This window comes from Eubalaena glacialis, chromosome 7, assembly GCF_028564815.1.
Source record: "Eubalaena glacialis isolate mEubGla1 chromosome 7, mEubGla1.1.hap2.+ XY, whole genome shotgun sequence".
Lineage (NCBI taxonomy): Eukaryota > Metazoa > Chordata > Mammalia > Artiodactyla > Balaenidae > Eubalaena > Eubalaena glacialis.
Genome location: NC_083722.1, coordinates 106,137,424 through 106,150,009, shown reverse-complemented (window position 1 = coordinate 106,150,009; position 12,586 = coordinate 106,137,424). Strand labels below are relative to the sequence as shown.

General features: G+C 41.1%; 1 protein-coding gene across 2 annotated transcripts in view; it reads left to right on the top strand.

Annotated features, from left to right (window-relative positions):
• SEC13 (SEC13 homolog, nuclear pore and COPII coat complex component) overlaps positions 1-12,586 on the top strand; it is a 50,134-nt gene that overhangs the window by 32,032 nt on the left and 5,516 nt on the right. For both annotated transcript variants that reach the window (XM_061195584.1, XM_061195583.1), the window contains 3 exons: positions 1,215-1,348; positions 1,781-1,904; positions 2,910-3,056. In XM_061195584.1, coding sequence (XP_061051567.1) covers positions 1,215-1,348; positions 1,781-1,904; positions 2,910-3,056 — 405 coding nt within the window. The remainder of the gene's footprint in view (positions 1-1,214; positions 1,349-1,780; positions 1,905-2,909; positions 3,057-12,586) is intronic.

Below are 12,586 nucleotides of genomic sequence, written 5' to 3'. Positions count from 1 at the left end.
TTACAATAGCCAAGACATGGAAACAACCTAAGTGTCCATCAACAGACGAATGGGTAAAGAAGATGTGGTGTACATATTTACAACGGAATATTACTCAGCCATAAAAAGAAGGAAATAATGCCATTTGTAGCAACATGGATGGACCTAGAGATTATATACAAATGAAGTAAGTCAGACAGAGAAAGACAGATGTCATATGATATCTCTTACAAGTGGAATCTTAAAAAAATGATACAAAACAGAAATAGACTCACAGAGATAGAAAACAAATTTATGGGACTTCCCTGGTGGTCCAGTGGTTAAGACTCCGTGCTCCCAATTACAGAGGGCACAGGTTCGATCCCTGGTTAGGGAACTAAGATCCTGCATGCCGCATGGCGTGGCCAAAAAAAAAACAAAGAAAACAAACTTGTGGTTACCAAAGGGGAAAGGGAGGAGGATAAATTAGGAGTTTGGGATTAACAGACACATACTATTGTATATAAAATAGATAACCAACAAGGATTTACTGTATAGCACAGGGAACTCTATTCAATATCTTGTTATAACCTATAATGGACAAGAATCTGAAAAAGGATGTATATGTATAACTCAGTTACTTTGCTATACACCTGAAACTAACATGGTATTGCAAATCAACTGTACTTCAATAAAAAAGAGAATATTGCAATTTAAACAAAATTTTAAATGGCAAAACTAAACTAGTGCCTAGGGATGCACATTTGGGTGACAAAGCTAAAAAATAGACACTAGAAATCAGAATAATGGTTACTTACAGGGGAACAGAGGGGCTATGATTCAGGTAGGACATAAATGATAGGGCTTCTTGGGGAAATGGTAGTTTTATTTCTTGACCTGGGAGTGATTACAAGAGTGCTTTAGAGTAATTCATTAATCCATATATTTACTTAGTGTGGTTTTCTGAATCTGTGCCCTCCCTTCATATGTTTGGAAAATGTTCTGTTTGTTAAATTCCTGAGATTCCCTAATTCCTTCTTTAAATACATGTTGCTGAAAAATACATGCACTGTTAGGAATCCTTGAAGAAGAGTTCTGGGTGGCTAATCCTTAGTTCATTAAAACAGCTGCCCTGCATAATCCAGTCCTGAGAATTGGAGAGGGAATAAACATCAGCGTTGGGTCTGCAGAAGCAGTATCCTTTTGCCAGGCAAAGGGGCAGAGTCACCACAAGTCCCCCTTCCCCCTCCTTACAGATTGGCTGCAATGCCGTCAGCTGGGCCCCTGCTGTCATACCTGGAAGCCTCATAGACCAGCCATCTGGGCAGAAGCCCAACTACATCAAGAAGTTTGCATCAGGCGGCTGTGACAACCTCATCAAACTGTGGAAGTAAGTGGGGTTGGTGAACTTCTCAAGGGGACACTTCTCACCTTCTACCCTACCATGACTCAGCCTCAGTTCACCAGAAACGGGATCACCTGTCTTTTTCCCTTCTGCCCATAGAATACTGTCTTCAATTTCTCAGAGGACATCCTTTTTAAAAAAAAAAAAAAACTTGCCCTTTACTCAGGAGCTTGGACTCTTCCTAATTCACAGCTGCTAGAGCCGACTTGTTGGCTGTGGAGGAACAGAGCATTTCCTGGAGGGCTTCTTTATAGCTGGTGAACTGAATAAAATTCTGTAGGTTCAACAAATGTTTATCAGAAAGGTGGAATAGCTTCTCCACTCCTGTGGAGCCTGTGGGGTGGGGGAGGAATGGAGGTGTGGGAATGGCACCTGGGCTGCTGCCTGCTGAATTCTCCCCACCATCTCCCCTGTTAGGGAGGAAGAGGACGGCCAGTGGAAGGAAGAGCAGAAGTTGGAAGCACACAGTGACTGGGTTCGAGATGTGGCCTGGGCCCCCTCCATCGGCCTGCCCACCAGCACGATCGCCAGCTGCTCCCAGGTCAGCTCAGACCTGTGCAAGCATCCTGTGTTAGTTAATCTCAGGAAGTCCCATCAGCCCTTACAGTTCCCCTAGGGGAAATCCTTGAAGGGGAAGGGCAGGAGACAGGCAACTGTAGACCATTGTAAATAAGGGAGCACCTGGAGCCCAGTCATCACGAGTGAAGCCTTGGTCAGAAGCCACAGTGGCTTTCTTCCACTGAGCCAAGAGCAAGACCAAATTCAGGACTAGTTTCCCCTCCTGACCCTTTTGTGGATAGGGAATGGAGGTACCCAGGCATCATTCTGAGAGTGTTCCCAAGCAAGGACCAGGAGCAATGGGAAATTGTAAGACCTTGGGCTCGTCTACCTACTCACTATTCCCAGACAGATAACAAAAGTAAGACCAAGGATAAGCCTTTAATTATATGCTACCACCCAAGATGAGAGTTAAGCCTGGACTTTTACGTCACTTGAGCCTCTTCTACTTGATCCTAAATTTGAGAGGACCAAGTAGAACAGGCTTAAATGATGTAAAAGGTAATTCTGTTCGTTCTGTTTTAGTTTGGTTTGGTTTGGGTTGTGTGTGTGTGTGTGTTTTGTTTTGTTTTGTTTCTTGGTCCCATCTCATTCTCTGAGCTTGGCTTTTAGACAGCTATACCCATTCAGTTGAGAAAGTACAGAGCCAGAGGGAGCCAAAACAACGAAGTGACTTGGCAGACGTGAGGAAAGCCCCAGAGAAAATTTGAGAATTAGCAGTGCGGACAGTGAAACCAGTACGAGGAAAGGAACCTGGGAGACTCCTGACCAATTTGAAGTGTGTTCCTGGGGTAAAGGGATAAAAGCAAGGGTGCTGGGCTGGAAATTAGTCCTCAAAGCTGTGAACACCGAGGAGGTCCTTGGCTGTGCTTTGCCCTGAATCCCCCACCCTATTCCTGCAAAAGTCCAATATAGCTCCAGATTGAGAGGATATCACCAGGGCAGGATGGCTGCCTCCATCTCCTGACTCTAGCCTGTCTTTTCCCAGGATGGTCGAGTGTTCATTTGGACCTGTGATGATGCCTCGGGCAATGCGTGGTCCCCCAAACTGCTGCACAAGTTCAATGATGTTGTATGGCATGTGAGCTGGTCCATCACAGCCAACATCCTGGCTGTCTCAGGCGGAGATAATAAGGTACATACACCCTATTTCCATGACATGGCACACAGGGCCCTGTTTGTCTTTAGTTTGTCCAGTAGAGGGCACAGTTGAATCTTCCATCTAATGGCAGGGTTGGGAGGAACCTGAATGAAGACTGTTTTGAGCATGTCTCTTATTTACATCATTAATTCTTACGACCCCCCCCACCTAACCCTGAGGGGTTGTGTATCCCCCTTATACAGATGGAGAGGGTGACGGAGATTTGACTTGCATAGGGGTCATGAAGCTGTTCGGTGGCATGGCCAATAATCAGACCCAAGGTAAATCCAAAGCCACCACCCTGGCAGTCCATCACCCTGCCCATTTGACAACCTCATCTGCATGGTAACGTTTAGTTATATGTAAAATACATATAACAAAGTTTACCATCTTAACTTTTTTTAAGTGTACAGTTCTGTAGTGTTAAGTATTGATACATCCACATTATTCTGCAGTCATCACTGTCATCAACCCAGAACTCTTCATCCCAAACTGAAATTCTGTGCTCTTCAAACAGCACCTCCCCATTCCCCCTCCCCCAGCCCCTAGCAACCCCCATTTTGCTCTCTGTCTCTATGAATGGACTACTGTAGGAACCTCCTGTAAGTAGAGTTATAAGGAATTTGTTTTTTTCTGACTGGCTTGTTTCACTTAGCACAGTGTCTTTTTTTTTTTTGAATTTTTGAATTTTTATTTTTTTATACAGCAGGTTCTCATTAGTTATCCATTTTATACATACTAGTGTATACATGTCAATCCCAATCTCCCAATTCATCACACCACCACCACCACCTCCCGCCGCATTCCCCTCTTGGTGTCCATACGTTTGTTGTCTACATCTGTGCTTCAATTTCTGCCCTGCAAACCGGTTCATCTGTACCATTTTTCTAGGTTCCACATATATGCGTTAATATACAATATTTGTTTTTCTCTTTCTGACTTACTTCACTCTGTATGACAGTCTCTGGATCCATCCATGTCTCTACAAATGACCCCATTTTGTTCCTTTTTATGGCTGAGTAATATTCCATTGTATATATGTACCACATCTTCTTTATCCATTCGTCTGTCGATGGGCATTTAGGTTGCTTCCATGTCCTAGCTATTGTAAATAGTGCTGAAATGAACATTGGGGTGCATGTGTCTTTTTGAATTATGGTTTTCTCTGGGTATATGCCCAGTAGTGGGATTGCTGGGTCATATGGTAATTCTATTTTTAGTTTTTTAAGGAACCTCCATACTGTTCTCCATAGTGGCTGTATCAATTTACATTCCCACCAACAGTGCAAGAGGGTTCGCTTTTCTCCACACCCTCTCCAGCATTTGTTGTTTGAAAATCACCAGATTTTCTGATGATGCCCATTCTCACTGGTGTGAGGTGATACCTCATTGTAGTTTTGATTTGCATTTCTCTAATTATTAGTGATGTTAAGCAGCTTTTCATGTGCTTCTTAGCCATCTCTATGTCTTCTTTAGAGAAATGTCTATTTAGGTCTTCTGCCCATTTTTTGATTGGATTGTTTGTTTTTTTAATATTGAGCTGCATGAGCTGTTTATATATTTTAGAGATTAATCCTTTGTCCATTGATTCCTTTGCAAATATTCTCTCCCATTCTGAGGGTTGTATTTTGGTCTTGTTTGTAGTTTCCTTTACTGTGCAAAAGCTTTTAAGTTTCATTAGGTCCCATTTGTTTATTTTTGTTTTTACTTCCATTACTCTAGGAGGTGGATCCAAAAAGATCTTGCTGTGATTTATGTCAAAGAGTGTTCTTCCTATGTTTTCCTCTGAGAGTTTTATAGTGTCCGGTCTTACATTTAGGTCTCTAATCCATTTTGAGTTTATTTTTGTGTACAGTGTTAGGGAGTGTTCTAATTTCATTCTTTTACATGTAGCTGTCCAGTTTTCCCAGCACCACTTATTGAAGAGACTGTCTTTTCTCCATTGCATATCCTTGCCTCCTTTGTCATACATTAGTTGACCATAGTTGTGTGGGTTTATCTCTGGGCTTTCTGTCCTGTTCCATTGATCTGTATTTCTGTTCTTGTGCCAGTACCATATTGCCTTGATTACTGTAGCTTTGTAGTATAGTCTGAAGTCAGGAAGCCTGATTCCTCCTGCTCCGGTTTTTTTCCTCAAGACTGTTTTGGCTATTTCAGGGTCTTTTGTGTCTCCATACAAATTTTAAGATGATTTGTTTTAGTTCCGTAAAAAATGCCATTGGTAATTTGATAGGGATTGCATTGAATCTGTAGACTGCTTTGCGTAGTATAGTCATTTTCACAATATTGATTCTTCCAATCCAAGAACATGGGGTATATCTCTCCATCTGCTTGTACCATCTTTAATTTCTTTCATCAGTGTCTTATAGTTTTCTGAGTACAGGTTTTTTGTCTCCCTAGGTAGGTTTTTATTCCTCGGTATTTTATTCTTTTTGTTCCAGTGGTAAATGGGAGTGTTTCCCTAATTTCTCTTCCTGATCTTGCGTTGTTAGTGTCTAGGAATGCAAGAGATTTCTGTGCATTAATTTTGTATCCTGCAACTTTACCAAATTCATTGATTAGCTCTAGTAGTTTTCTGGTGGCATTTTTAGGATTCTGTATGTATAGTATCATGTCATCTGCAAACAGTGACAGTTTTACTTCTTCTTTTCCAATTTGTATTCCTTTTATTTCTTTTTCTTCTCTGATTGCCGTGGCTAGGACTTCCAAAACTATGTTGAATAATAGTGGTGAGAGTGGACATGCTTGTCTTGTTCCTGATCTTAGAGGAAATGCTTTCAGTTTTTCACCATTAAGAATGATGTTTGCTGTGGGTTTGTCGTAGATGGGCTTTATTATGTTGAGGTAGGTACCTCTGTGCCCACTTTCTGGAGAGTTTTTATCATAAATGGGTGTTGAATTTTGTCAAAAGCTTTTTCTGCATCTATTGAGATGATCATATGGTTTTTCTTCTTCAGTTTGTTAATATGGTGTATCACATTGATTGATTTGTGTATATTGAAGAATCCTTGCATCCCTGGGATAAATCCCACTTGATCATGGCGTATGATCCTTTTAATGTGTTGCTGGATTCTGTTTGCTAGTATTTTGTTGAGGATTTTTGCATCTGTATTCGTGAGTGATATTGGTCTGTAATTTTCTATTTTTGTAGTATCTTTGTCTAGTTTTGGAATCTGGGTGATGGTGGCCTCATAGAATGAGTTTGGGAGTGTTCCTCCCTCTGCAATTCTTTGGAAGAGTTTGAGAAGGATGGGTGTTAGCTCTTCTCTAAATGTTTGATAGAATTCACCTGTGACGCCATCTGGTCCTGGACTTTTGTTTGTTGGAAGATTTTTAATCACAGTTTCAATTTCATTACTTGTGATTGGTCTGTTCATCTTTTCTGTTTCTTCCTGGTTCAGTCTTGGAAGGTTATACCTTTCTAAGAATTTGTCCATTTCTTCCAGGTTGTCCATTTTATTCGCATAGAGTTGCTTGTAGTAGTCTCTTAGGATGCTTTCTATTTCTGTGGTGTCTGTTGTAACTTCTCCTTTTTCATTTCTAATTTTATTGATTTGAGTCCTCTCCCTGTTTTTCTTGATGAGTCTGGCTAATGGTTTATCAATTTTGTTTATCTTCTCAAAGAACCAGCTTTTAGTTTTATTGATCTTTGCTATTGTTTTGTTTCTATTTCATTTATTTCTGCTCTGATCTTTATGATTTCTTTCCTTCTGCTAACTTTGGGTTTTGTTTGTTCTTCTTTCTCTAGTTCCTTTAGGTGTAATGTTAGATTGTTTATTTCAGATTTTTCTTGTTACTTGAGGTAGGCTTGTAGAGCTATAAACTTCCCTCTTAGGACTGCTTTTGCTGCATCCCATAGGTTTTGGATCGTCGTGTTTTCATTGTCATTTGTCTCTAGGTATTTTTTGACTTCCTCCTTGATTTCTTCAGTGATCTCTTGGTTTTTTAGTAACATACTGTTTAGCCATGTGTTTGTGTTTCTTACGTTTTTTTCCCTGTAACTGATTTCTAATCTCATAGCATTGTGGTCAGAAAAGATGCTTGATATGATTTCAATTTTCTTAAATTTACTGAGGCTTGATTTGCGACCCAAGATGTGATCTATCCTGGAGAATGTTCCATTCACACTTGAGAAGAAAGTGTAATTTGTTTTTGGATGTAATGTCCTATAAATATCAATTAAATCTATCTGGTCTATTGTGTCATTTAAAGCTTGTGTTTCCATATTAATTTTCTGTCTGGATGATCTGTCCATTGGTGTAAGTGAGGTGTTAAAGTCCCCCACTATTATTGTGTTATTGTCGATTTCCTATTTTATAGCTGTTAGCATTGCCTTGTGTATTGAGGTGCTCCTATGTTGCGTGCATATATACTTATAATTGTTATATCTTCTTCTTGGATTGATCCCTTGATCATGATGTAGTGTCCTTCCTTGTCTCTTGTAACTTCCTTTATTTTAAAGTCTATTTTATCTGATATGAGTACTGCTGCTCCAGCTTTCTTTTGATTTCCATTTGCATGGAATATCCTTTTCCATCCCCTCACTTTCAGCCTGTATGTGTCCCTAGGTCTGAAGTGGGTCTCTTGTGACAACATATATATGGGTCTTGTTTTTGTATCCATTCAGCGAGCCTGTGTCTTTTGGTTGGAGCATTTAATCCATTCACGTTTAAGGTAATTATCGATATGTATGTTCCTATGACCATTTTCTTAATTGTTTTGGGTTTGTTTTTGTAGGTCCTTTTCTTCTCTTGTGTTTCCCACTTAGAGAAGTTCCTTTAGCATTTGTTGTAGAGCTGGTTTGGTGGTGCTGAATTCTCTTAGCTTTTGCTTGTCTGTAAAGCTTTTGATTTCTCCATCGAATCTGAATGAGATCCTTGCCGGGTAGAGCAATCTTGGTTGTAGGTTCTTCCCTTTCATCACTTTAAATATGTCATGCCACTCCCTTCTGGCTTGTAGAGTTTCTGTCGAGAAATCAGCTGTTAACCTTATGGGAGTTCCCTTGCATGTTGTCATTTTTCCCTTGCTGCTTTCAATAATTTTTCTTTGTCTTTAATTTTTGCCAATTTGATTACTATGTGTCTCGGTGTATTTCTCCTTGGGTTTGTCCTGCCTGGGACTCTCTGCGCTTCCTGGACTTGGGTGGCTATTTCCTTTCCCATGTTAGGGAAGTTTTCGACTATAATGTCTTCAAATATTTTCTCAGGTCCTTTCTCTCTCTCTTCTCCTTCTTGGACCCCTATAGTGCGAATGTTGTTGCGTTTAATGTTGTCCCCGAGGTCTCTTAGGCTGTCTTCATTTCTTTTCATTCTTTTTTCTTTATTCTGTTCCACAGCAGTGAATTCCACCATTCTGTCTTCCAAGTCACTTATCCATTCTTCTGCCTCAATTATTCTGCTATTGATTCCTTCTAGTGTATTTTTCATTTCAGTTATTGTATTGTTCATCTGTTTGTTCTTTAATTCTTCTAGGTCTTTGTTAAACATTTTCTTGCATCTTCTCAATCTTTGCCTCCATTCTTTTTCCAAGGTCCTGGATCATCTTCACTATCATTATTCTGAATTCTTTTTCTGCAAGGTTGCCTGTCTCCACTTCATTTAGTTGTTTTTCTGGGGTTTTATCTTGTTCCTTCATCTGGTACAAAGTCCTTTGCCTTTTCATCTTGTCTATCTTTCTGTGAATGTGGTTTTCCTTCCACAGGCTGCAGAATTGTAGTTCTTCTTGCTTCTGCTGTCTGCCCTCTGGTGGATGAGGCTATCTAAGAGGCTTGTGCCAGTTTCCTGATGGGAGGGACTGGTGGTGGGTAGAGCTGGGTGTTGCTCTGGTGGGCAGAGCTCAGTAAAACTTTAATCCACCTTTCTGCTGATGGGTGGGGCTGGGTTCCATCCGTGTTGGTTGTTTGGCCTGAAGTGACCCAGCACTGGAGCCTACCCCGCTCTTTGGTGGGGCTAATTGCGGACTCTGGGAGGGCTCACGCCAAGGAATACTTCCCAGAACTTCTGCTTCCAGTGTCCTTGTCCCCACGGTGAGCCATAGGCACCCCCTGCCTCTGCAGGAGACCCTCCAACACTAGCTGGTAGGTCTGGTTCAGTCTCCTATGGGGTCACTGCTCCTTCCCCTGGGTCCCGATGCGCACACTACTTTGTGTGTGCCCTCCAAGAGTGGAGTCTCTGTTTCCCCCAGTCCTGTCGATGTCCTGCAATCAAATCCCGGTAGCCTTCAACTTCTGATTCTCTAGGAATTTCTCCTCCTGTTGCCAGATCCCCAGGTTGGGAAGCGTGACGTGGGGCTCAGAACCTTCACTCCAGTGGGTGGACTTCTGTGGTATAAGTGTCCTCCAGTTTGTGAGTCACCACCCAGCAGTTATGGGATTTGATTTTATTGTGATTGTGCCCCTCCTACCATCTCATTGTGGCTTCTCCTTTGTTTTTTCATGGGGGTATCTTTTTTGGTGAGTTCCAGTGTCTTCTTGTCGATGACTGTTCAGCAGTCAGCCGTGACTCCGGTGCTCTCGCTATTGGGAGTGAGAGCACGTCCCTGTACTCTGCCATCTTGAACCAATCTCAGCAGTGTCTTTTTTTTTTTATTGAAGTATAGTTGATTTAAAATGTGTTAATTTCTGCTGTACAGCAAAGTGATTCAGTTATGTGTATGCACATTCTTTTTTATATTCCCTTCCATTATGATTTATTACAGGATATTGAATAGTTCCGTGTGCTATATAGTAGGACCTTGTTGTTTATCCATTCTATATATAATAGTTTGCACCTGCTAATCCCAAACTCCCAATCCATCCCTCCTGCACCCCCCATCCACCTTGGCAACCAGAAGCCTGTTCTCCATGTCTCAGAGTCTCTTTCATAGATAAGTTCATGTCATATTTTAGATTCCACATATAAGCGATATCATATGGTATTTGTCGTTCTTTCTGACTTCTTCACTTGATATGATAATCTCTAGGTCCATCCATGTTGCTGCAAATTGGCATTAATCTTTTTTATGCCTGAGTAATATTCCGTTGTATGTATGTTTCACATCTTCTTTATCCATTCATCTGTCAGTGGACACTTAGGTTGTTTCTAACTCTTAGCTGTTGTAAATAGTGCTGTTATGAACGTAGGGGGGCATGTATCTTTCTGAATTAGAGTTTTCTCTGGATATATGCCCAGGGGTGAGATTGCTGGATCATATTGGTAGCTCTGTTTTTAGTTTTTTGAGGAACCTCCATACTGTTTTCCATAGTGGCTGCACCAGTTTACGTTCCCACTGTCAGTGTAGGAGTGTTCCCTTCTCTCCATGCCCTCTCCAGCATTTGTTATTTGTAGCCCTTTTCATGGTGGCCATTCTGATTGGTGTGAAGTGGTACCTCACACCTACCTCATTGTAGTTTTGATTTGCACTTAGCGTAGTGTCTTCATCTGTGTTGTAGATCACCTATGTTGTAGCGTATGTCATAGTTTCTTCCTTTTGAAGGCTGAATAATATTCCATTGTGCCACGTTTTATTTATCCATTCTCTGTTGATGGACACTGGGGTGCTTTCACCTTTTGGCTATTGTGAATAATGCTGCAATGCACATGGGTGCACAAGTAATCTCTCTTCAAGACCCTCTGCAGACAGCTTTTACCCAGCCTAGGGTCCCTTTTGTGTTCAGTGGTCCCAGAAAGATCCATCAGGCCCTATCTAAAAGCCATAGAATTTGAGCTGGAATGACCCTCAAAGGACAGCTAATCTAACCCTATTTCTAGTGAGTGCCAATATCAGGACTAGTACCCAGGTCTGGTGGCACCCAGGACAGGCCACTGTACCCTGACTGCCCTCAGTAATGTTTACAAATCAGTGGGCAAGTACCTGGTTGTACGTTCCACGTTTTGGGGTCTGCTGTCTTTTATGCTTCTTACTCTTCCTTATAAGCCTGTTTTCTACAAAGAGCTCAGCGCTATTGCTGTCTTTATAGCATTCCTTCGCTGAAGGACTTGGTATGTTTTCACTTCAGAGCATTCTACACAGTGCATGCTTAGTGAATAAAGTCTATCCCTAAGGCAGCAGTTCTTAGAATCGTTTTCTTTTTATCAAGTTAATGTACATAGCTTTAGGTAGTTTTTATTTGGTTTTTTGTGTGTTTTTTTTTTTTTTTTTTTTTTTGGCTGCCTTGGGTCTTCGTTGCTGTGTGTGGGCTTTGTCTAGTTGCGGCGAGCGGGGGCTAGTCTTCGTTGTGGTGCGCGGGCTTCTTATTGTGGTGGCTTCTCTTGTTGCGGAGCATGGGCTTTAGGCATGTGGGCTCAGTAGTTGTAGCTCCCGGGCTCTAGAGCACAGGCTCAGTAGTTGTGGTGCATGGGCTTAGTTGCTCTGCAGCATGTGGGATCCTCCCGGGCCAGGGCTCGAACCCGTGTCCCCTGCACTGGCAGGTGGATTCCCAACCACTGCGCCACCAGGGAAGTCCCTATGATTTTTTTTTTTAATGCAGTCTAATTTTCCCTGTACGGGGGCAAACCTTTTCAACTTTTAGCTGCTGCTTCTGCTGTTTACTTCAGTGTATAAATAACATACCTATTGATCTGTTGTCTTCCTCTACCACAATTCTCAAACTTTAGCATTGCTAAACTTGTTAAAACAGATTACCCACCCCACCCCTAGAGCTTCTGAACCAGTGGATCTGGGCTGGGACCCCAAAATTTGCATTTTTAACAAGTTCCCAGATGCTACACACACTCTGGTCTGGGACCACATTTTGAGAACCACTCTAACACCCCATAACCTCTCACTGGAGCTCTATCAATTTGGTTAAACGGCATCCATGTTTACATTATTATTATTGTCAATATTTCATGTTACATCATTATTCACAGCATTGCCCCTCAGTTACTGTTATTCATACGCATTTTGTTTAATCTTTTCTTCCAGTTTTAGTGAGATATAATTGATATACATCACTGTATAAGTTAACAGTGTACAGCATAATGGTTTTGACGTGCATGTACTGTTAAATGATTACCACTATAAATTTAGTTAGCATCCATCATCTCATATAATAAAGAGAGAAAAAAATTACTTTCCTTGTGATGTTACCTCTTAGGATCTACTCTCAACAGTTTTCATATATATTATACATAAGTGTTAGCTGTAGTCATCATTGCTGTACATTACATACCAGTACTTATTTATCATGCAACTGGAAGTTTGTGGGTTTTGACCACCTTCCTCCTGTTCCCCCTCCCCCACACACTGCCTCTGATAATCATGAATCTGATATCTTTTTCTATGAGTTTGGTTTTTTGTTTTTAGATTACACATCCAAGTAAGATAGTACAGTTGTCTTTCACTGTCTTACTTATTTCACTGAGCATAATGCCCTCAAGGTCCATATATGTTGTCGCAAATATAAAATATTCTTTGTTTTCTATGGCTGAATAATACTCCATTTTATGTGTGTGTGTGTGTATATTTATATATAAATACAACTTAATTATTCACCCCTCTGTTGATGGTCAGTTAGGTTGTTTCCATGTATTGCTAATTGTAAA